Below are 26,239 nucleotides of genomic sequence, written 5' to 3'. Positions count from 1 at the left end.
TTGTGTTGTGTGTTTTTGGCCGCCAAGCATCCGGCATCACAAGGAAACAGGAAGACAATTCACTCTGCCAAAATCTGGTGTGACAGACAGAAAGTCAGCGAGAAATGCAAAGAGAATGTGAGGGACAGAAAGAAAAGCGGACAGACAGAAGAAGTGGCAGACTTGGTTCTGTGGGGGGCATCAGAGCTCTTACTTCTTGGCGGGGGCAGTCTTCTGGAGGTTCCACAGCTTGAGAGTGTGGTCCTCGGAGGCAGTAACCAGGACCGGCTCTATGGGGTGAAAGGTCAGGCTGCGAACCGAGTCAAAGTGGCTACGCAGCGTGAACTTGGGGTTCCATGTCTTCCTCAGTGTGTCTTTGTTGTTGGAAATCTGAAAGAGAAACAGAGACAGAGGATGGGAGTAAACGAGAGTTGTCTGTGACTCAACCATCATTAGTCTGGTCTCTGTGGAGGCCATATTGACTGTCAACACAAAGGGAGAGGGACATGTCCCCACTGTCATTTAGAGTCTACCAACATGGTCTTTCATTCAGTCTACACCTGAAGGGCCGTAGAGGATTGAAGTCTATCCCGGCATGGATTGTGGTTGTGTAGCTCAGATGGTAGAGCACCTGGTGTTATAGCAGTATGTTGCTTGAGAATGACGCTGATAACAGGGACCGTTTAAACTATAGAGGTGACAGTGCACTCTATCAATTTAGAACGAGACTTGGAAACGCTAAAGGGGGCAGCACTGACAATGTAAGACCATGCAAAGTCATGCAGTCAGCAACACCGTCTAACCAAAGCACCTTTACATATCAAACAAAAGCCACAAATCACATGATCACATTCATGCAGTTGCAATACTGTTATTTATGACAGATCACACGCAAATTTCAATGATTCCTGAGGTGGCGGATAGTGCATGTGTACAAGCATTGATAAAGTGGGAAGGGGGTTTTCCTGTACAAACAGCAACTTTAACAACATGTTGTGTACAATTTTCCAGTCTTCCCAAATATGAAATGCAAATGATAATGTGTCTCAGAAGTCGAGACGATACCCCATTGAAAAGACAGGGATCAAGTCTTGTTAGTCAAGAACTTAATACCTGGCAGCGTTCCTAACATGGAGCCTGAGTCACCCTAGAGAGGCTTTGACTGACACTGAAAAGTTGTGGATTCGATTCCAATTAGGATCATCCATTCTTTAACGTAATGCTGTCATTTTACATAAAATGCTTTGTGTCCTCAGACAAGAAAAGCGCCACTGACATGCAGTCACCCTGAACATGTCACCGTTACCCTGTGATTCACATCACAGGGCCCAAACACATTCACACAAAAATCATATCGGTGGATAATTCAAGTTCTCCTATACATATAGAATGAATGTTTTTTGGACTGCAGGAGGAAAATTGAGTACTTGTAGGGAATTCACACAAACACAAGGAGAAAATGTAAACACCACACAGCTGGGCTGGGATCAATCCCAGGAGCCTCTGGCTTTGAGATAACAGTAATTTTCTGTCTCCACTCATTACTTTTTGGAATGAAACACAGAAAGAATTGTCTCTATCACTGGTTAGCAATTATCTAAGTTTGTCTGTGTTGCACCATTATAGTTAACATTTTAACAATTCTTTCAGCTACATATTCCAATTTTTTAATCAATTAACTGTCTGAGTTTTTATAGTTAATTGCATGCACTGGTGATTCAATACACCAACATCACATTTTGCCATCACCTTGTCTTCAGCCAGAGACAATCCATCTGCTCAGCTGGAGTGTCTCGTGTCTCTGTATAGTCGTGTTCAGAGATACCAGATGCTCCAACCTAAGATACACTTTGTATCCTGCTTAAAATGCAGCTTGGAATAGACTCCCTGAACAAATAAGAGAAGCAACATCCATAGACAGTTTTAAGAGTCAGCTCAAGACCCATTTTTATGCTCTTGCTTTTAATTAACTTCACTTTATATTTCTTTTACTCTTATTTTTTTATCTAGTACTGTGGTTTTATTTCTTGCCTTGTTTTATGTTTTTTGCCTAGGTCTGTGTTTTATTACTTTTAACTTATTTTATCTGTATTGCTGTTGAGTTTTATGGTTTCCCTTGTTTTTAATGTAAAGCACTTTGAGCTGCATTTTATGTATGAAAGGTGCTATACAAATAAAATGTATTATTATGATTATTATTATTATTATTATTACAGACAAGGTTGTGGCAAAATGCAACAGTTGTGACATATTTGGCAATTTACAAGTGGCTATATGAATGCACCCTTGGTCTTCTTGTATAGAAAGAGGGCTCTTACACACTAAGGACGAAAAAAAAAGGCTCATGTATCATCAGTAGTCTATTCGGTTTGAATAGATAAAGAAATATATAGCGATAAACAAAAAAGTAGACATTTTGGCTTTGTTACCGTATGCACTGCAGCCTGACGAAATATAAACTACATGGCCAAAAGCATGTGAACATGTGAACATCACACCAATATGTGCTTGTTGAAGATCTTATTCCAAAACCATGGGCATTAATATGGAGTCAGTCCGCCCTTTGCTGCGATAACATTCTCCACTCTTCCGGGAAGGCTTTCCACTAGATTTTGGAACATGGCTGCAGGAATTTGCTCCCATTCAGCCACAAGAGACTTAGTGAGGTCAGACACTGGTGTTGGGCGAGAAGGCCTGGCTCGCAGTTGGCGTTCCAATTCATCCCAAAGGTTTTCTACAGGGTTGAGGTCAGGGCTCTGCGCAGGCCAGTTAAGGTCTTCTACATCAAACTCAGATAATCACGGCATTACGGACCTCGCTTTGTGCATGGGGGCATTGTTATGCTGAAACAGGAAAGGGCCTTCCCTAAACTGTTGCCACAAAGTTGGAAGCACACAATTCTCTAGAGCGTCATTGTATGCTGTGGCATTAAGATTTCCCTTCACTGGAACTAAGGGGCCAAGCCCAACCCATGAAAAGCAGCCGCGGACCGTCATTCCTCTTCCACCAAACTTTACAGTTGGCAGGTATAATTTGCCTGGCATCTGCCAAACCCAAATTCATCCATCAGACTGCCAGATAGTGAAGCATGATTCCAGAGAAGTGTTTCCATTGCTCCAGAGTCCAATGATGGAGTGCTTTACACCACTCCAGCCGACGCATGGCATTGCACACGGCGATCCTTAGGCTTGTGTGCAGCTGCTTGGACATGAAAACTCATTTCGTGAAGCTCCAAACTAACAGTTCTTGTGCTTCCAGAGGCAGTTGTTACTCTGTAGTGACTAGTGAGTGTTGAAACTGAGGATAGACGATTTTTACGCACCACACGCTTCAGCACTCGGCGGTACCGTTCTGTGAGCTTGTGTTCTACCGCTTCGCAGCTGAGCTGTTGTTGCTCTGGGACGTTTCCTCTTCACCATAACAGCACTTACAGGTGACCGGGGCCGCTCTAGCAGGGCAGATATTTGATGAACTGACTTGCTGGAATGGTGGCATCCTATGATACTGTCATGTTGAAAGTCACTGAGCTTCTCAGTACCATCCATTCTCCTGTTTGTCTATGGAGATTGCACGGCTGTATGTTGATTTTATACACCTGTTAGCAATGAATGTGGCGGAAATAGCCAAAACCACTAATTAGAAAGGATGTCCACATACTTTTGGCCATGTAGTGTATTTAAAGCAAAGAGGAAGCACCACTCACAGGCAGTAAGCACCCTTACTGCGCAAAACTTGTAAAGTGCAGCTTTAAGTTAATAGAATACACCCCAATCCATCATCTGATGGATTTGAGCTGTTTTTAAGCTTTCTGACATCTTGCATTAATTTCATATTATGCTGATCTGAAAGTGGTTTCTTTACAACAGAAAAGATCCAACCAACTGTGAATACTCTTTAAATACATAACTTAAATACGACGATTAATAAGCTTACATTAAATATACAAACAAATAAATGTGTCATCTCATAGAATCCTGTAAATAATGTTTAAAAAAAAAAGGTGAGGAAATAATCTATACATTTGCAACCTTGCTGTTCTGCCCAAGTGGTTAAATGAAGAAAACTAGTCATATAAAACAAAATCAGCACCACTTGGGGAGCAATTAAGAAATTCGAATAACAAAGCCAACGTATTTCCACTCAAATGGCCTTCAGGAACATTTCATTAAACACCCTAAAAAGACTTATCATACCAAACTCAAACCACTCCTTGAGGAGGGTGCTTTGAGATGTGATATTTCCCCAAAGATTTCCAAGTTTTCATTGGGTGAGAGTCCTATGATACGACATCTATATATTTTACCCAAGATCACTTAAGACGTGGAAAAAGCCTCATGGCCGAGCAGTAGTTTTAGGAGTGTTATGTGTGTGTGTTAGTGTGTAAACGTAGGCAATGTGATTCCAGCAGCTCACTGATGTGGACTGTTACTAATTTATACATTTATGTTACCGGGGCAACTCAGATATCCATGACAACAAGACATGACCTGAATATGGGCTGCTGGAGCGCCGTGACTCATATCCCAGATCTTATGGTATGTTTGCTCTTCTATACTCAATCTACAAAAATTGTATTTTTGGCGATTTATGAGGACTAAAATTACATCAGGAAAAAAGAGTTGAGGGCAGGGACCTTTTCCCTAAGTGGGAATATGAGCTTGTATATTGGAAAACTTCATTTTCACTACTTTCAATTCATTCCATCAACACTTCTTTATCTACACTCATCCTATTTCTTTAACTTCCCACATTTGTGCTTTAATGCTTTCCATGAGTTCCATGTCCACTTTGGACAAGGAAAATAAACACAGCTTTCCAAAATAATTTTTTTTCCAAATAAAATAGGAGCATTTACATAATTAAAAATATTGAATATCAAAATATCAAAACTGGCAGTCAGGAAGGAGTTGGGGAATGATTGGTATTTTACTGTACAAAGTGCAAAAAGCAAAAACTAACAATGACAAACGTGAAATCTGAATAAAGCAGATCTGTAACATATTGACGTCACAATATCTCGCCTTCCATCAATTAACCCATAATCTGTAAAGCCAGGAAACCATCATCCATCAACCCGTCCCACAATCAGGTCAGTACTTACATCATACCCAAGGCTGTCGGCCTCATTGGCCACAGTCAGACTAGCCAGCTCTCCTAGGCCGAGCTCGCTGGACACTGCCTCATCAACTCTGCCCAAGATGAAGGACTTCCCTGACGACGGTAAAAACGTCATGGCCTCTACCGGGATCGAGGGGGAAAAAAAGTGTCAGTTCTAAATATTCTCCCCAAAATCCCCTTTAAACAAGATTCAAAGAGCTCTCATGAACTCTGCTCCCTGTCTGGACTCTGGAACTCTGCAGAGCAAGTTAAACTAAAAGATTAAGTAGCTCTCTTTAAGAATCAAAAATCCAAACTATTATAATTATAACCCCTGTGTTTTAACTCACCGACAACAACCTGGTTTTTAACTCAGTATCTCAACTGAACCAGACTGTTTTACTATTTCTTGGGCTATTCCATTTCATCTGTCTGCGTCCCTTTTTTTAACCCCCCCTCCCCCCGCTTTTTCTCCCTAATTGTACTGCCAATTACCCCACTCTTCCGAGCCGCCCTGGTCGCTGCTCCACCCTCTCTGCCGATCCGGGGAGGGATGACCCTTAAATATATAGTGTAATTGCTGCTATGAGGAAAGATACCTTCCTCTGGGCGTCCAGCTTCATGCTCACTGATTCTGGGAGCACTGGGTCGGGAGGGGGCCGTCACAGAAGGCTGCATGGACGGGAGATCCTCCACGTCCCGCAGGTTTGCCAGCATGTCCTGGAGCTTAGAACGGTTCGGTCCTGGGAGTCAAGGAGTAGCAGCAAGAGGAGAAATGGAGGAAGAAATGAAAAGTAGGTGGATAAAGAAGGGAGGCGGGTATAGGGTAGATGCAGAGAAGAAAGACAGAAGTAGGGAGAAAAGACAGTGGAAAAAGGAGAGAGATAGGAAAATGGGGTTGGAAAAGGAGACGGGAGAGAGCTGACATTAGAACACCGGTACCTGAAGTGATCTTTAGTGAGTTCACACAAAGAAAACAGTAGATGAAAGTGGAACCACTTTAAGAGACCACAAGTGGACTGGATGGAGAGGAGCTAAGCTGCTAGGTGGATTCAGCTGCACCTCCATCACTGACTGCAGCTGAGAGGAAGTAAAAACAAAGCAAAATAATATCAGCAAAGAGCCGGAAGAGTAAACAAATATTTAAAAAATGCTGGATGAACGGTTGAAAGCTGAAATGGCAGAAAAGAGACGGAATGTTCTGCCATGCTGTTTGAAGGACACCAGCAGTTGGGAGCCTGCAGCACATTAGCCAATGCAACAGATTAAGACATCAAGAAACAAAAAGACAACAGAAACAATGCATTTTAGGGATGAACCGACACTGGTTTGGGATATTCTGCTGATTCTGGGCTTAAAATAACGTTTTTATCATTGAAATTCAATAATAAAAAAATCTCACACCATCAAAAACTCAAGTAAAAAGACACTACCTACCAAGTCTTTAAACACAGACCAACCTCACAAGTCGATCGCACTGATGTTTCATGGGAGGTTTGGTTAGCCTGTCTCATTATGAGCGATTTAAAAAAGGCACGCCTTTCCAAGAAGTGTGGGTAAATACAGCTGAAATGTGACACAGCAGAATTGTAAACAGTGGACGCAGTGGAGAATGAGTTTTGTCAAGGAAACCATATCATGGGACATGATGTAGGCGCAGTGTGCATGACTGGACCATCCACTGGTTTGATTAGCCCACCTTTTTAAAATCGCTGTCCGACCCAATCAACCTGACAAGAATACGGACACATGAACTGGGTGATGGACCTCTATGTTTACCGGTTCATCCCTATAGGATACATGGAAAGGTGTGCAGCTTCAGGAAATTATCAAGATGTTATAATACAGAAGATCAAGGGTCTTCAAATGTGAACAAAAAATAATAATAAAGAAAGAAATCATTAAAAGAAAAGCCATGAGCGGTTGTCAAAGAGATATAGAAGACAGAGACAGAGAGAGGGGGCACCAGAGATGAGGGAAGGGTTGTCCAGAGCAGAGATGGAAAAATAATGTCTACTGCAATCCACCTCTCCCCTGGTCACCTTTTCCCAAGACCGAACCTCCGGGAGAGACAGATAGACAGACTGATAGATAATTAGATGATCTTAAGTTCAGATGAACAGGCGATGAAGAGAAATCGAGAAATCAATGTATTGATAAGTATTAAAAAGGAAACAATCCTGATTTTCAACATGGTCTCTCTTTCTCTCTCTCACTCTCCATAAATATTCATTGCTGGGATAACACTCCAATAGCAACCATAATACTGAGCAATCTTCTGTGCGTCTCTGAAACGCCACTGACAGACGGTATGCAGGCCCTTCAGTGATAGAGAGATAATGTTGAAAATTATGATTGTTTCTCTTTAAGAAATAATAAATAGAAAGTTACGGACAGAGGCAAAAAATTCAAGAGATGATGAAAACAAAGGGAAGGGAGAAAAGCCACAAAAAAAAAAAAGTGAAGAGAGAGGAGGAACCAAAGGCCCTTTGCGGGACTTACTCTTCACCCCCTTCTTCCCTTTGCGTTCTTTCTTGTACTGCTCCTTGAGTTGAGCTATGAGGCCCTGGTCCACATCCCAGGCCCCGCCCACAGGAGGCCGCTCTATCAGGGCCGGGTCCACATCCCAAGCCCTGCCCACAGGAGACTGCTCTTCCTTCTCTATAGGCCAGGGGGAGGTGGGAGGGGGAGGGGAGGGGGTGAGGTGAAAAGCCTGTTGTAAACGTCTAGAAGCACTTGGGCTCATTAACTTCACTTGTGACAAACCAGGCTGAGACAGACTGGACCAGACTGGATCTGTAACACCCAAGTGGCAACTAAGTAGTGATGCACGTAAGTCCAAATCCAATGTGATTCATACAGTTTGTAGTGTGAAGTCTTCCAAGTAATCAAACATTTAATTGAACTTTCCCAAAAACTATCCGGTCAACAATCACGGGTTGTGCCCATATGTATCCCTCCCTCTGTGGAGGCTGAGGCATGGCATTGTTTTGGAGGTAGGGCGAACGGACCGAATGCAAACTAATGATTGGGACATCAACCAGCTTCGTCTCTACTACATCCAACATCTGACACCAAATTAGGAGGAACTTTCATACAACAATGTAAGAATTAAACTTTGAGGAAGACCACACTTTCATCTGAATAAAGGAACCATCAACAGGCACAATCTGATCTGCTCAAAGGTAAATTAGCTACATTCATCTTGGTCTATGTACCATCTTGACCGTGAGATTGAATTTTGAATTTGAAGTAGCAGTGCTCACCTTGAAAGTTTATTTAACAACAAAAAAAAACAGGGAGGAAGGATTAGGGGAAATAGACTTCACTCCATCTACATTTGCACATTATTGTGAAGCCTCTGCCATTATGGAGGCCATCCCAAACCATTGAGGATGGAGGAGAAGTGGCCCATCAAATCCCCCATCAGTAGCAGCGTTTACATGGACCTTTGTAATCCACCAATAATCGGAATAAACCCAATCAGAATAAAAATGCCTCAAGTAACCACCGACTGGCCCGATTGGAGGGAATTTTCAATCGGGTTGAGAAGGGTGGTGTAAACCTTTAATAATACTACGTTCAATAGGAAAACATTAGCACCCAATAATCATGTAAATGCTTAATCCGATCCTTTCTCTCTGGTTGGAATAAAAATATTCTTTCTGTGCATGTTTGCCCCATGTGGGGGTAACATTAAGTGACGTGAACGAGTTTGTTCCTGTACTATAAAAGTGACCGACGACACGCTGCCACTTAACCAACCGACCGACCGGCTCACTCATGTCCAAATACTGCCTTTTTTTTTCTTTATTTTTTTTGGATTTTCCCCCCTTTTTCTCCCCAATTGTACCCATCCAATTACCCCACTCTTCTGAGCCGTCCCGGGCGCTGTCCCACCCCCTCTGCCGATCTGGGGAGGGCTGCAGACTACCACATGCCTCCTCCGATACATGTGGAGTCGCCAGCCGCTTCTTTTCACCTGACAGTGAGGAGTTTCACCAGGGGGACGTAGCGCGTGGGAGGACCACGCTATTCCCCCCCAGTTCCCCCTCCCCCCTGTTGCTAGTGCAGCAACAAGGACACATATCCACATCCGGCTTCCCACCCACAGACATGAGCAATTGTGTCTGTAGGGATGCCCGGCCAAGCTGGAGGTAAGACAGGGATTTGAACCGGCGAGCCCAGTGTTGGCAGGCAACGGAATAGACCGCTACACTACCCGGACACCCCCCAAATATCGAATTTTATTGATTTAACTGAAAGCTTTGTGATTTAAACTGTCGTTCATTTTTCTCATCACATGTTGTGATGAAAACGTGTCCATGGAAACGTGTTCTGCATCTTGTCAGACTGCATAGCCTGCCTTTAACAAGTGTAAGATCCAATAAATCACGGCTGTCTAACCAGCTTGCACATTCTGTTGCCGCTGCTTATGAATATGCGAGGACACAATGTTTCTTTGCTTGTTTTGGTCACAGCCTTGTTTCAGTCGTCCTAATTGAATTGTCCACATTCATTCATGTATTATCCAAACCGCTTATCCTGCTCTCAGGGTCACGAGGATGCTGGAGCCTATCCCAGCAGTCACTGGGCGGCAGGTGGGGAGACACCCTGGACAGGCCACCAGGCCATCACAGGGCCTACACACACATTCACATTCATTTTTCAAAATGCACACCTGTGTTCAGGTGATTATGGAGCGATATTGCTGCATGTCTGTATGTGTAATACACCCTGTCCTACTTACTGTAATGCCCTGTGTAAAGTTGTGTAACATTATTCAGCTGATTTTTTTCCTGTTTGCCACTCATGGTTGCTGCTTAATTAGAATTAGAAAGAACAGCAGAAACACAAATATTGTTCTCAGGACATGATCTGGGTTCATCTTGAAAATTGTTTTAACAGGCGGAACCACTTCCTCTTCTTCTTCTGTTATATTTGCGGCAGACTAGACGCTTCATAGCAGGTGGAACCACTTTGCGCATGTCAAACAAGCTATACTCTGATTAAATGCTTTGGGGCATGTAAACGCACATCTTATCGGATCCCTTTATTTAGCGTCCATGTCAACAGTTAAGTTGTAATCTCTAATCTGAGTGATTTCACTCCGATTGGAGAAATATTGTCCATGTAACTGCAGCAAGTGAGTCTACAACTGGTGGTGCGAACTCGCGTTAGCGGCGGCCTCACCCTGTGCCGACCATGCAGTGTCTTTGTCGGAGTCTGCATCTAAGTTTGTGTCTTCGTGTGAAGTTTTTTTTTTTTTGTTTGATGGCTGGGAGAGCTGGCGTTGGATCGGCTGAGAGCTTCCGGCCCTTTCCGGAGCTGTTTTGGCCCTGCCCAGAGCTGTACCCGAGAAAAAACACTGAGGCGGTCTGGCGGTGGCCTCGCCTCGCGTCGACTGTGCAGTATTTTTGTCTGCGCCATTGTGTGGAGTGCGGGGGGGACGTGTGTCGAGGGTGTCTGGCTGGGAGAGCTTGGTCTGCTTCGTCCGATGGGCCCAGGAACTACGGCTCCTGCCTGGAGCTGTGCCTAGGGAGGAAACGCTGAGGGCATTCTGGCAGGGCGCGGAGGCGGGGCGGGCTAAGCTAACTGCTAAGACAATGCAGACCGGCACTTCCGACAGTCATCCTGGCTGGAGTTCGTTCTCTGGCAGAGGAGTTTTTTGGACTGCGTTGCAGGGTGGACTGTGTTGTTAACGGTTTGTTTTTTGTTTTGTTTTGTTGTTTGCTTTCTTCTCTCTGTTTTTTTTTCCCGGTGGTGTCGTTTTGGAGAAATTTTGGCTGTGTTTTTTGTTACACTGCTGTGGGCTGGGGGAAACGAAATTTAATTTCTTGTGTATGCAAGTACGTCTAAGAAATGACAATAAATTGTTCCTGACACATCAATGCCGACTTAAGAAAAGCCATTAACTTTGAATGGAAGTGGAATACTGAAATGGAGTTAACACTGAACAAGTGTGGGGTTCCATTTTTTATGGAGAATTTTGCGATATATATCAATTGGGAAAAAAAAAGCAACCGAATTCATAGTACATAGATGTTTTTGTAGTGATGCATTTGAAAGGACTGTTGAAAAAAAAAACAGTCAAGTTAAGAACTAAAAAAAATGGGGTAATGGTCACACACATGAAAAGCTGAAAAAGAGGCCAAGGACTGGATGGTGGGCGTTCTGACAATAACCTCAATCCTTTAATCATGTAGTAGGTCACTTTGAAGCCATTTGTAAATCCTGCCTTTGCAAAATGTGCCTCTATCATCGCTCTTCATCAACTTTGGCCTGCGCCAAAATTTTGGAAACTATCAGTCGTCATTACTGTACATGAAATTGAACAAAGTCTGTAATCAATTGTAATACATGGTTATTATTCGTCCTTCTGTAATCCTCTTGCCAAGCATTCACTCTTCATTATAATTTATTCAACGTCTCGTTTAATTTCAAGACTCACCCGAACACATAATGTTTTGGTTTTGACACTGTCGCTGACCGATCTGACTCAACCATAGATGTGGCTCGTGCATGTACACACTTGACTCAGAGCGGGCAGCGATGGAGAGCAGCGTTGGTTGAGTTAGCTACAGAGTGAAGGAAGAGAGGGAGCGGCGATAGCGAGAACAAATGTTTGTTGAAGGTTTTGAATCACCGCAACCATGAGGTTCCTCATCATACCGTCGTAACTGTGCATGAAAAATGTTAGGCTGATAGGCCCAGTAGTTTGCGAGATTAGCCACAGGCAGACACACACACACACACACACACACACACACACACACACACACACACACACACACACACACACACACACACACACACACACAAATGCATAATTCACTGAGAGCCACGGCAATGTTTACTTCCTGCTTCTGGTGGACGTAGTGGCGAGAGCATCCCAGTTACCAGTTGTTTCTATACACTTCCCCTTAGCTGGAAGTTTCCCCCACAGATGTCCGCGTCACTTGATCTGGAGTGACACATGGTGGTACAAAGTGGTAGTTGGTAGGGGATGGTTTGGTTATGAAAAGCCCTTGGGTGTGTTTTTTTGGCAGGCATCCACTTCCTGGATGCTTGTCTTCAATTCAGTTTTTGCTTCCATTAGAGGGTTTGAACCTTTCTAAACCCTCCAGGAATTGTATTATGTTCTGTTTTGAGAAGCGCTGTGCGTTTCATGAACTATGCTGTAGTTGTTTATCTTTGTGTGGCGCATCGCATGTCCATAAAATGTGCAGTACTGACGTCTACTGTTCTGAAAAAGGAGGGTTTACCGTTTCTTTCCCTGAGACCCTATAAAATCTGCAGCACTTTCAGCTGTCTTCGAGTAGAAGATGACAACACAAGGTCGAGTTAGGAAGAGAATATGTGTTATCGCTCAGGTTTTCTTCCAACAGATAAGATATGAAACAGCCAGACGACACAAAGTGCACAACATTCAACAAAGAGCACAAAACCAAGTTGGCTTTGACGGGGGGGGGGGGACAAGGTGAAAATAACACCAAATGCATCTTAAATGTAATTGAATGTCCTTCGGTAATCCTGGAAATGAAATATAAATGCAGTCAAGCAACACTGGTTCACAGAGAGATGTCAGAAAAACATTTCAGGGTGACGCAGCCAAACAATTTATGATAAACGACAATATTCCCTGTGAACCATCTCAAAGCCTTTATGACGCTCAGTGGGTCACAACATCCTTTGATTGTTGAATTGCTCATTCTAATGAATTGGAGAAATGGGGAGAACATCTGGAAATGGTCTACAGCAAATCAAAAGATGAAGGAAAAGCACAATCACGCAAGTCACTGATGAGAAGTCGGATGTTACTTGAACTGATTGGAGGAACCGGATTACACCGGATAGCATGAAATAATAAATCAGATCCTGGTAGCCTGGGGCTGGCGAGGCTCTGGCAAGCGGCGATGGCGTGGGATGAAGAAGAAAAGGCTTGAGAGTTGGTGCTCACAGCCACGGTGGATGACAAATCTGTTTCATAACGCGGCAGATAGGAACCTTTCACGGTGACTATTCTTAACTCTGCATCATTATGTGTGCGTCTGTGTATGTGTGTGTGTGTGTGTGTGAGTGCGCGCGCACGGGTTATATGAATTGAGAGAAAGGCAGACGACAAACAAAAGAAGCTTGAGTTTTGCTATTGCAAAACAGACCAAGACACGACACAACCGGTTGCTTGTAAAATGGAGAAAGCCTTGAAAGGGTAATGTAACAATGGTTTCAGCTCGTGTCCACCCAGTATACACCTTTAAAGAATAATGATTTGTGGGGTGCAAAGCCAAGTGGGAGTAGTGGGGGGTGTCTCTAAAATCAAAATGCCTGTAATCTGTCCACTGGGGCTCCGCAGGGGACAGTCCTGTCTCCCTTCCTTTTCACACTCTACACCACGGACTTCAACTACCACACAGAGTCCTGCCATCTTCAGAAGCTCCCTGATGACTCTGCTATAGTCGGATGCATCAGTAATGGCGAGTAGGCTGAGTACAGGGCTGTGGTGGGAAACTTTGTCATGTGGTGTGAGCAGAACAATCTGCAGCTCAACGTGACTAAGACAAAGGAGCTGGTTGTTGACCTGAGGAAGGACATGACACCAGTAACCCGTCTCCATCCAGGGGGTCAGTGTGGACACTGTGGAACACAGTAAGTACCCGGGGGTGTATATAGACAATAAACTGGATGGGGCTAAAAACACTGATGCCCTCTACAAGAAGGGACAGAGCTGTCTCTTCTTTTTGAGGAGGCTGAGGTCCTTCAACATCTGCCAGACAATGCTCAGGATGTGGTATGAGTCTGTGGTGGCCAGTGCTCTCCTGTTTGCTGTTGTGTATTGGGGCAGCAGGTTGAGGGTAGCGGATGCAAACAGGCTCAATAAACTGATCCGTTGTGGGGGGGGAACTGGATTCTCTGGCGGAGGTTTCTGAGAGGAGGACACTGTTGAAATTATGTGCCATCATGGACAATGTCTCCCACCCACTCCATGATATACTGGTTGGGCACAGGAGTACTTTTAGTAATACACTCATTCTGCCGAAAAGCACCACAGAGCGCCACAGGAGGTCATTTCTGCCTGTGGCCATCAACCTTTACAACTCCTCCCTCAGACTCAGACTGTCAGACACTCTGAGTTAATGGTCGTTGGATTGGGCCTGTCGAGTTTTGTTTGTGCTGCTTGTTTGTGCTGCGTTAGTGCAGTATAGATAGAGTGTTATGTGCACCATGCTTGTTGATATATTTTGTTCTTATTTCTATTTCTTATCTTTTATTTGTTTGTTTCTGTTTCTATTTTCTTATCTTGTATCTTGTTAGTTTGTAGTTATTAGAGTGTGAGTGTCTGTAATAGAACTCAATTTCCCTCGGGGATGAATAAAGTATTCTGATTCTGATTAATCTGCCCACCCATGTCAGACCATGTTGAAATTTTCGATAGTACATCACAAATTGGGGTGGGGCGGCAGAGCTCTTTCGAGGGGGGCAAACTATGTTTTTGACCACTGCAAGCAGCTTGGTGAAGTTATTCTGGTCAGGGTTGAAATGATATCTAGTAATTTTTTTGTGGGGGATTTCCCCCTTTTTCTCCTCAATTGTACCTGGCTAATTGCCCCACTCTTCCGAGCCGTCCCAGTCACTGCTCCACCCCCTCTGCCGATCCGGGGAGGGCTGCAGACTACCACATGCCTCCTCCAATACATGTGGAGTTGTCAGCTGCTTCTTTTCACCTGACAGTGAGGAGTTTTGCCAGATTCAAACCAGCGAGCCCCGTGTTGGTAGGCAACGGAATAGACCGCTACGCTACCCGGATGCCCCATGATGTTTAGTACTGACAGGTTTCATAAGCAAGAAGGCATGTCCACGTTTACCGCTAAAACATATGATTCAGGGTTTGATTACATTTAAAAAGGGACACGCTACACACTTTGCTACTTAACACCAAATGGTCACCATCTGTCTTTGGAATGCAAAGTGAGACCAAACATTTAATCTTCCCCCTGAACATTACTTTTTTATTCTCTGTTGTATGAAAAGAACAACGGTGTGTTTACAGGGTTAGAAGCAACTGTAGTCAGTAGTTTCCCTTTGCTACCTCCTGATCTGCGAAGTGCTGACTGACCAACTGCATGAGGACGGCCCTTGTTGTCAGTGGATATGAGCAGAATGTGTTACTTGGTAACAGTCAAAAAAATTGGGGGGCCAGCAAGGTTACAGGCTTTGGACTTTTTTCTGCTGTGATGAAAAGCAGAGGCGCGCGTCGGGTGTAAAGATAAGTTTGTGTTTCATTCATGAAACTGTTTAAAACTGGATGTCCAGCTTGACTCTTTCTCCCCTCTGGACACGGACAGGTTTGGAATTGATTTCATCTCACATGTCTTCCTCCTTTTTTCCCTGGAGACGACTGGCTGTCCTCTGGCATATCAACAAAACACAAGGCTTTTTGACCTGCGTTCCCTGAAACTTGGCATACTTCAGACCTCGTTTCCTTTTCGCCCCGCCCTGGAGGCTATTGTTTTTAGTGCGTTTGTTTGCCTGTGTGGAAAAACGGCTACAGCAAATGACGCTGAATTTTCAGGAAAGGTAGGCAATGGTTCCTAGATGACCTTATTAAAGTTTGGAGGCAACCGCGACATGGTGATGGTTAAGCTCACAACAAAGGTCAAAATTGTCAAAAATGGTTTGATTTACTTCAGATGGACACCAAATGACACCAAAATGTCCAACTTTATATTTCCAAGATACAGACCTATTCCTGCGTTGAAATCTATAATTTTGGCTATTGCTAGTAGTCAAAGTTCAGGTGGTCAAGGGGCAGTGTTTGTTGTGCCAACACTTTTTCCTTGGGTTGCAGTGTCCTGACCCTACACTTCCCATCAACACACTCAGTTACACTTATACTTGCATACACTGGGCCCCGAACCAGGGCTCATATACATTTTGCACACACTCATATGCTCTTCTATCTTATGTACATGTCAATTCTTGTCTGTCATGTAAAGCTAACTTTACTCTCCTGAGCACAACGACAAACAAGTGTTTATAGAAAGGTTATAGCAAAAATAAAATTGCGTATCATGCTCAGTGATCCATATTATCAAATAAAGAGGTATCTCCCTGCAGGTTAAGGCTGCATATGGTTTCATAAATCATCAATTATTGATTGACTTGAGCCAAAATATTGACAGCCCTTTGTCTTACCCCACTCCCCGCTGTCCTCGCCACTCCTCGGGTCTGGCGAGCCGTCAAGCTCGTCAGGACTGGCCAGGAAGTCAAAACCCTTCAGGGCCTCCTCTGTGTCGGGGTCATCGCTGAGGTCAGAGGTCGTAGAAGACGGGGTAGATGACTGCTTCTTCCTTACCATCTGTTTGAGGTCAGAGAAATTAGAGAAAGGATTCCTCGTCTTCAAGAGCAAAAACAGAGTCGCTGCTGCATCTGATGAGTTCACAGTCAAAATGTGTGTGGTAGCGGGGTGTGGTTTTAAGGAAAACTTTGCTATTTTTCAACTTTATTTTCATATATCAGCCTTCAATAATGCTCGCTACAGGATGGGACCATTTCTGTCAACTTAGAGTGACTCCGAGTCACTGGGGAGCACTGTGAATAGGAGGAAAATCTACTCACAAATGATTTCAATATAGTGTGAAATACAAGCCTTTTCTCTTCCCAATTCATGGTCATGTCTGCAGGAGGGAACATGACACAGCAGGCAGGAATCCAACTTCAACCCAGAAGAGATGCTAACGATATACATTCACCTACGGACTCCTTCATTTAGATCGTTTTAAAAAGTAAAACACAAAACCAGGCAAAGATGCAACAGCAAAGATTGTGATGGATGAAGACATATTTCATGATATTTTTGAGGCATCTACTGTAAATTAAGGAAAATTAAACTAAAATCAAATAAATCAAATTAAATAATTACATTTACTTAATTTAATTTGTAAATTAAACTTTTGCTGGAGTACATTGATGAGGAATTGTGTGAAATGGAGTCACAGAATGAGCAGCCACCAATGTTATAGTGGTGGCTTACAGTCACTGGTGGGGGTGCCAGTAAAAATTGTGCACCATTGTTACCACCAATTTCACTGAGGGCAATTTCTGTTGGATGTACAAGAATATGCAGAGGGAGTGCTAGTGTTTGTAACAAGCCATGACAGTTTGGTGATAAATAATAGCCAAAATATGACTACTATTACTACTACTTTTGGCTGCTCCCGTTAGGGGTCACCACAGCCGATCATCCGTTTCTATCTCTTCCTGTCCTCTGCATCTTCCTCTGTCACGCCAGCCACCTGCATGTCCTCTCTCACCACATTCATAAACCTCCTCTTTGGCCTTCCTCTTGCTTGGCAGCTCCGTATTCAGCGTCCTTCTCCCAATATACCCAGCATCTCTCCTCCGCACATGTCCAAATCATCTCTCTCTTGTTTTGTCTCCAATTTGTCCAACCTGAGTTGTCCCTCTAATATACTTGTTCCCAATCCTGTCCTTCTTTGTCACTCCCAATGAAAATCTTAGCATGTTCAACTCTGCCACCTCCAACTCTGCCTTCTGTCTTTTCGTCAGTACCACTGTCTCCAAACCATACAACATAGCTGGTCTCACTACCATCTTGTCATCATCAGCAGTCATTCAGGGTCAAGTATGACTGTCCTCCCTCTTGGTCCCTCTGGGTCCTTGGGTGGGTATAGAGGCCAATCCTGAAGCTGCATAATGGGAGGACGCCTGTGCGTGACAGCTTTTTATGTGGAGTGGCTGATGGGTCTGCAGCCACCACACGGTCCTTGGCAGGGGGTGGCCAGAATCCAATGGCATGGAGAACCAAGACAATTGGGGACCACCTTCTGTTGCAGCCTTCATCCGCCTTCACTACTGTTGTGACCTGGAGACATCTTCCACCAGTTTCACTGTTGAGGTCTTTGTTGGATCACACTTTGTCTGGAACCTCCCTCTTGACCTATCCACCTTGGGTGACCCAATCAGGAGTCAAGCTCCGGACGGCATAGCTCTTGGGATCATTGGTACACGCAAGCTTCTCTACCACGGCAAGGTGGCAATCCAGGAGAAGTACCATCTTGTGAGCCTTCCCTTTCACTCTTGCTGGAACCCTTCTGTCGCAAATCACTCCTGACACTCTTCCCCACCCACTCCACCCTGCCTGCACTCTCTTCTTCACCTCTCTTCCACACTCCCCGTTACTTTGAATAGTTGACCCCAAGTATTTAAACTCATCTACCTTCATCACCTCTACTCCTTGCATCTTCACCATTCTGCTGTCCTCCCTCTCATATGCATATGTATTCTGTCTTGCTCCTACTGATTTTCATTCCTCTTCTATCCAGTATATACCTTCACCTCTTCAGGCTCTCCTCAACCTGCTCCCTATTCTCACTACAGATCACAATGCCATCTGCGAACATCATAGTCCACAGAGACTCCTGCCTGATCTCTTCCGTCAACCTGTCATCACCATTGCAAACAAGAAAGGGCTCAGAACTGATCCTTGATGTAATCCCACCTCCACCTTGAACCCATCCGTCCTTCCTACCGCACACCTCACCACTGTCATACTGCACTCATACATACCCTGTACCACTCTTGCATACTTCTCTGCCACTCCTGACTTCCTCATACAATACCACACCTCCTCGCTCAGCACCATGTCATATACTTTCTCTAAATCCACAAAGACACAATGTAACTCCTTCTGGCCTTCTCTATACTTCTCCATCAACATTCTCAAAGCAAACATCACATCTGTAGTGTACTTTTGTGGCATGAAACCATACTGCTGCTCGCTAAGCATCACCTATCCTCTTAACCTAGCTTCTATTACTCTTTCCCATATCTTCATGCCGTGGCTGATCAACTTAATACCTCTGTAGTTGTTACAGTTCTACACATCACCCTTATTCTTTAAAATTGGTACCAGTATGCTTCTTCTCCACTCCTCAGGCATCCTCTCACTTTCCAAGATTTTATTAAACAATTTAGTTAAAAACTCCACTGCCATCTCTCCTAAACACCTCCATGCCATCACCGGTATGTCATCTGGACCGACTGCCTTTATACTCTTCATCCTCTTCATAGCTGCCCTCACTTCCTCCTTGCTAATCCACCGCACTTCCTGATTCACTATCCAAACATCATCCAACCTTCTCTCTCTCTCTCTCTCTCTCTCTCTCTCTCTCTCTCTCTCTCTCTCTCTCTCTCTCTCTCATTTTCTTCATTCACAAGCCCCTCAAAGTACTCCTTCCACCTTCTCAACACACCCTCCTCGCTTGTCAGCACATATCCATCTCTATCCTTCATCGCCCTAACCTGCTGACATCCTTCCCAGCTCAGTCCCTCTGTCTAGCCAATCGATACAAGTCCTTTTCTCCTTCCTTAGTGTCTAACCTCTCATACAACTCGCCATACGCCTTCACCACCTCTCCCTTCACTTTACGCTGTATCTGCTTATACTCCTGCCTACTTTTTCATCTCTCTATCCCACTTCTTTGCCAACCTCTTCCTCTGTATACTTTGCTGTTCTTCCTCATTCCACCACCTAGTCTCCTTGTCTTCCTTCCTCTGTCCAGATGACACACCAAGTACCTTCCTAGCTGTGTTCCTCACTATTTCTGCAGAAGTTGCCCGCCATCCGGCAACTTTTCACTACCACCATCACCAGTCAAAATATGGCTGTAAGCAGAAATGTAGCATTTTCTTGGCCAATATTGGGTGTATTTGAAAAAAACAAGTTTTTTTGTTGCTTGTAACATTCAAGAATGGCAAAACATCCCCAATAATGATGGTGAGATTTTCCTTTAAGTGTTGGTTTACAGCTCTGTTTCCATCCATCCATTATCTTAACCGCTTATCCTGCTCTCAGGGTCGCGGGGATGCTGGAGCCTATTCCTGCAGTCATTGGGCGGCAGGCGGGGAGACACCCTGAACAGGCTGTGTTTCCAACTTAGTGATTTTGTCTCAAGATTTACCAATATTTCAGACCCTCCTGGAAACTTAATTTTTCTAAAGCAATTGGGGACAAATCTAGCTACCTTTTTTGGCACATTGGGAGAATATACCGCGAGGGCTCCTTTTACATTAGGCAGAAAATGGTACTGATGCACGAGTCAAAATAGATCGGGGACCTGGCAGCACACGCTCTCTGCCTTTGCTTTGGATCAGTTGAACAAAAGCCCAAACATATGACTATCATCCGTAGGCTGTAATTTACAAAAAAGGTAACAGCATCTGTCTAACAAAATGGTGCCACAGTGGCAAGTGTAATGTGTTAAATTGTGTTTGTGTTTATATATGTACTGTCTTACCGTAGCCAGGTCCAGGATGGTCTTGTCCTTTGTGTCACTGTCCTCTTCCTCATCTTCATCACTAAACTCTGCCGCAGCACTCTCGATGAACTTAAAGGCCTCCAAGACAGCGGTTGATTCGGATATGTCAGGTTTACTAGGAGAGCAGAGAAGACACAACATTTAAAAGGAACAAGTACATATTTTAAGCTGGGTGCTCAGGGTGTCTCACAGAGTACTTTACACTGCTAAAACTTAACCTGGAAACATAAAGTTTGTCTTTTCAGTGGAAAATGAATTTAGATCCATAAATTTATCTATTTAAAGATGGGCTCGATATAAAAGTTTAGTGTTGCTGAAAAGCTGTGGGCCAACTCTATGGCTCCCCTTCGGAACGTAAGGGTTCATCCTAAAGCTTATCAGCAATTTTTCAACATAATTAGTAGTAGCTTTAGAATCAATAGGGATCCTCTATGGAAGTAGCTACATTATAAAACAAAGTGGCCAATGATGCAGACAGTGTGTGCAACACGCAAGCATTTGTGCTGTTATCATGGAAATCACTTTGCATGGTCGGATTTATCACTTAGTCATAGTGTTAATTTCGTTAATGAAAACTATGACCAAATAAAGATAAATAACTATGACTAAATAAAGGGCCTTCTCCACAGCTGTCCCCTTCCTCCCCAAACACATCAGCAATTGCACCGATCTGTCCATATTCAAATCATTCATCAAAACCCATCTCTTCAGAATTGCTTTTAAAGTGTGATTAATGCCATGTTTTACGCATTTGGTGTGTCATTTTTGTGTTTATTTTTACATATGTAAAGTGTAGTATTTCGAAAAGCGCTGTATAAATAAAATGTATTATCATTATTATTATTTAATATGTTCTACAACAACCTTTTTTTCCATGACAAAGATGAGACGATGACGAGGCATGATGTCATTAAACACTAATTGTGACTATATCAACATGCAATATTGTTGACGAAAAAAGACGAGACTAAAATGTAGTTTGAAAAATATAAACTTTATCAAAATCTCTATTATCGCTGACAAAAAGAGGAAACAATATATTGTATTTTTTTCCTCTAAATTTACTTTAAGCAAATTTGAAGTACTTTCAGTAAATTTTAAAAATGAAGCTACTGGTCACCATGACAGTTTACTGACAATGGTAAAAAAAAAATAAATAAATAAAAAAAAAAGTAAATTAAACTGGTTTGGGCACGTTTGCCGAACGGAAAGGACACATGCAAAGGACATCCTGTTAAGCCTGGTAGAAGGGACTTGGAAGAGAGGGAGACGGAGAAAAACCTGGGTAAACAATATCGGAGAATGGCTACAGATGAGTGTAGTGGAGGCGGGGAGAGCTGCGATGGATAGGGAACGGGGAAGAGACTTGTTGAGGCATCAGCTGTGCTCCTATGACCTCCATAGGTTACAGAACTGATGATGATGATGATGATTACTTTCAGTCACTTTACAGCTGTTAGTGGCTCATTCTGGATTCCTGCCAGTTTCTGCAGTAGCTTCTTGGAACACTCGTTTTGTTTTCAGTTTGAACCTTGTATCCCCCGTATGTGACACAGGGACCACTGTTACTGTTAATAAGGGGCGACCAACAAATCACCACCCACTCCTGCTACGCTGGTCTCAAACCAAAGCAACCCTCCGTGCTAAAGCTAGCAAGCAGAGCGGCGCCGCTTTCCTGAGGCAGACAAATGAATCAAGAGTTCAGAGGATGATAAATGACATAAACTAACATGTGTGGCATAAATAATAGTGTCAGACAAAAGACAATGACGTAAGTAGCTGGCAAAAACTCTTAAGTGGAGCTAAAGTTTTTTAAATTGCTATTAGTGTTGTTTTAACCACCAGTTTATCGAGTGCTGCTGCTTTACATCACATTAATGTTAATGTAGCGTGATAGTTTGGATGGATTGACTGCTTATGCATCCCCAGCGGTTAAAGTTCTGCTTCATACTCACTCAGACTTTTAAAAGGAAGGCTTTTTACATTTTCAGAGTGAGTGGAGGAATTAGGGGAGAGGAGACAGCAGCGAGGAATAACTGCAGGATGTAATAGGGTTGAAAGCAAAACAAGGAGAAAGTAAAGAACTGATCCAAGAAGGAAAAAGACGCAACTGAGTCAAAATTTAAAGAAAAAAGATTAGAGAGGGAAGAGAAACACATAAAGCAGCCCAGGCATCAGGTGATGGAGAGACATGAACACATCCAAAGCAGGAAAAGTGGCAAGGAACTTACAGCTGTGTCTAGATGAATTAGTTCTGCAAAATAGTTTTAAAGGCACCATCTGTTATCCAAATGTAAAATAAAGGGCACCCCCACTAACAAAAGTCAAAGCACAAGATTGAAACCCTCTATAAAAGGACTTACAGATATTTTAATACAGGTACTAACACTACACAACAACTCTATTAACATGTTTTCTTAAGCTGTTAAAAGGTTGTTGACCTAAGCAATTGTACCTTAATAAAATAGGCGAGCCACCAGCAAAAAAAAAACAAACAAACAAAAAATCTGTGTAAATATTCAATTACTTGACAGACTATTTTTCCCTTCCTGACAAAAAACATGTTTGGAAAAAAACTGTGTTTTGCAGGGTGTGTATAGGCTAGACTGAAGTGTTGGTCATGGTGGGGGAAAAGGATGTTAACCAGCAGGCTAGGTCAGTTAAACACAAGCACGCCCAAGAAACCACAAAAGGTAAGCAGTCAAGGCACCTGGTGATTAGACCTCTGGAGCCGAGAGAAGAAACCCTTTTCAAAATGTCAAAATTATGGCCAGGTGGGGTCCCGCAAGATCTCCCTTATTTTCAAAGCCCAGCGTTGACAGGTAGGCAGTGAGGAGGGCATCAACTATTCTTCAGAAAGCAAGTTGATGTTAACAATGAAGACAACAGAGGGCTTGGGAGAAACGAACGAGCTGATATTTGGGCCCATTTTCACTACAATGAAGCTGAGGGAAAAAAAAAAACCAAAAAAAAAAAACCAAACCTGAATGCATTGCTTTATCAGAAGGGAAGCAATGTGGCCCGAAAATAGCTGGTAAGAATACCACAAACTTGAGAGACACCTTACTAAGGCTCACCACCAAGACACTGAGGTAGGTTAATGTCTCGGTGCTAGTGTTGTTTATTTTAAGCTATATTAAGCCAACTAGTAAGGCAGTGGTGTTGAATTATGTAGGCTGTGTTTTATAGTCTATCTGTGTTTTTCATCAGATAATGAAAATCTTATGTGAAATAAGTTTGACTAAAATGACAAAAAATTTTTTTTATTGGTTTTGGCTAGACTAGATTGACTGAAATGAAATGTTCAATCTGATGGCTAAAAAAGACTAAAAGGAAAGACTAAAATAACCAGACTTTTGGTCAATGAAACTTGACTCAAAAAACAGGATGAGGTTGACCAAATATGATAAAAACTAACAAGGACATTTGACACAAGACTAAGACCAAAAAAAAAAAAAAAAAAAAACAGCGGACAAAATTAACACTACTCAGTCATGAATGCCACCATTGTTGTTAAAAATGTTGCTGTGTCAAGCCAAAGGATGTAACGGCTCACTAAATTCATGGCTCGGCCCATAACTCAGTTTTTGGATCATGGTTTGGATTCTTTTTTTTGTTCATTATTTAAAAAAAGGGGGGGGGCTTTTTTAGTGTGACTTAATTAAACTTTTTTCCTGCAGAAGATTCTCAAATTTCATCACAAATAATTGAAGAGTCATGACTGCAAAGAGTTGAGGACTTCCTTTGATAAGTTTTATTAGAAGATTATTTAATAAACTCACAAAAATGTTACAAGATGAACTGGCAAAAATAATGCACTTATTGTTTTTTGCCATGTCCTCTTAAACAATACGACCCTAAAACACTGTATTTTACATTTTTGTGGATTAACTGCACACTATGCAGAGTGGCAGTCTGTGTGTAATTTTACTCACAGTTTAATACACATCACTTTGTTTAATTAGAGACTGCGCTCGCAGTTTTGGAGGTTTACCTAAGAGGTTTCAGAGGTTATCCCATTTCCCACATAGTCTAAAGCAAAAACAGAAATCCTCTATAGGCTACAGCCTAGTCAGAAATGCACACATACAGCCTACGTTTATTAACACAGACACGAACAGACACAACAGATGCACTAGACACAAACAGAGCTTCTTCTGCAACTCTGTGGTCCATTAAAGGTGTACCATGTTCTGTGAACCAAGACCTGTGCCAAACAATAACGGTGCCAACACATGAACCAGTACACTCCTAGTCTTGCCTCAGCTATGTAATTCCTTTAGATCAGTCTTCAAAGCCGTGACTGGACCATCTAATTTTTGGACATGTCCACCTTCAGGAAATTGCTGTCACTAAGAAAGAGGCCAGACCAATTCACAAGAAAGATCACTCTAACTGACCTGCAAGACTGTTTGGGCTCGTGAGGCTGTGACAGCAGTTTTTCTCTGATATTAATAAACAAAACTAGGTAAAAACCTAGTATATGGCTGGACCTTGTATGGGCAGTGTTCGAAATTGTGGCCAGTTTGTTACAGGAATAGTCAGTGGTAGTGTCTATAATGTGAATTCCTGGATATTACATGTTCTTTAGTGGTCCCAGTAATATTTGTTGTTAAGTGCACTGAAGTAGCATACCACATGACATGATTAAGCTACATTCGAGTAAAAAGTTATAAATGCAGTTACAAGAACAACACTTTCCACTCATATCTTGCGATGTTTGATTTGTAAGAAAACGTAATTTAATTGTGAGTATAACTATTCTAATTATCTGTTAACTCCCCCTGCTCTTTCATCTGTTGCTATCTGCGGATGTCTCTCGATTTTCTAAGACTCACTCTGTGTTGACAGGCGAATTCACAAAAATTGGATTGCAGCTGCTGATAGCACCATGAATATGCATCACTTGCCAACTGCTAGCTGCCCCATCTCAAGGTCCAATTCACAGAAGATATTGTGCTAATGATATTACAGCGCAAACACACTCAAAGTTTTGCAGCTGAGTGCAATTTGCCCTTGTTTTGCATCTGATTGCAATTATCCATGTGGCAAAGTATAAATGGTGGCTTTGCACCAAGAACACAGTAGACAGGCTCAATGTCATCCTTGATGTCATCAAGTATAGCAAGAATTGGTAGACCTGGTAACCTGTAACTGTGAATGATTTCGGTCTCAGTTAAATCAAAAAGTGATACTGCACCGGAGCACCACCGCTGTTTGCTTGGCAGCACAGTTAGGGGTGCATTTCACCCTCTGCAGATGCTTTGAGAATTAAACAGTTTCTTTTCGTCTCATTTGTGCAGGTTTAGCGGCCGCAAAAGCCGTGCAATCCTTTTGTGAATTCGTCAGTGAATGTTTTGTCAGCGTGATTGTTATCTGGGGTGCTTTAACTGTGCGCTCTCCCTCATGCCTCTCGCTGCTCAGCTAACCAATCGTGTAACTTCAGTGACGTCGTTGGTCACCTGATCCAGCAGCCCAATCGTGTCAAACTTATCACTCAGTCAGTCACTCTAAACATGATTACTCAGTCAGTCAGGGACATTCACATTTGTAGGGCTGGTTCTGCTGGCCGGTCCAGCCAAAAAGATCTCATTACGCTTAGCTTCATACCTGATCATGCCGCTGTCTTTCAGTGAGGATGGCTCTGTGCCGTTCACCATTGGCTCGGCTTTCTTGTCTGAAGGTTTCTCTCCCGAATCTCCAGCAAGGCCTAACAGTGCCCGCACCCTCTGTGACTTCACATCCAAAATCGTGTCAGTGTAGCCAACCTCCTGGAGGTACCTGGAGGAAGAAAAGAGAGCACAGGGTCCAGAAATGGTCAA

At 43.1% G+C, this 26,239-nt stretch overlaps 1 protein-coding gene across 1 annotated transcript in view; it reads right to left on the bottom strand.

Annotated features, from left to right (window-relative positions):
- strn (striatin, calmodulin binding protein) overlaps window positions 1-26,239 on the bottom strand; it is a 97,728-nt gene that overhangs the window by 13,056 nt on the left and 58,433 nt on the right. Inside the window, exons 5-11 of the mRNA XM_056279708.1 lie at window positions 26,028-26,198; window positions 20,397-20,532; window positions 16,273-16,435; window positions 7,579-7,680; window positions 5,676-5,819; window positions 5,081-5,217; window positions 194-369 (exon numbers count right to left, since the gene is read on the bottom strand). Of these exons, the coding sequence (XP_056135683.1) occupies window positions 194-369; window positions 5,081-5,217; window positions 5,676-5,819; window positions 7,579-7,680; window positions 16,273-16,435; window positions 20,397-20,532; window positions 26,028-26,198 (1,029 nt within the window). The remainder of the gene's footprint in view (window positions 1-193; window positions 370-5,080; window positions 5,218-5,675; window positions 5,820-7,578; window positions 7,681-16,272; window positions 16,436-20,396; window positions 20,533-26,027; window positions 26,199-26,239) is intronic.

Source organism: Lampris incognitus, chromosome 5, assembly GCF_029633865.1.
Source record: "Lampris incognitus isolate fLamInc1 chromosome 5, fLamInc1.hap2, whole genome shotgun sequence".
In the NCBI taxonomy this organism is placed as follows: Eukaryota; Metazoa; Chordata; class Actinopteri; order Lampriformes; family Lampridae; genus Lampris; species Lampris incognitus.
Note: the sequence above shows the minus strand (reverse complement) of the source record. Positions and strands in the feature narration are given on the sequence as shown.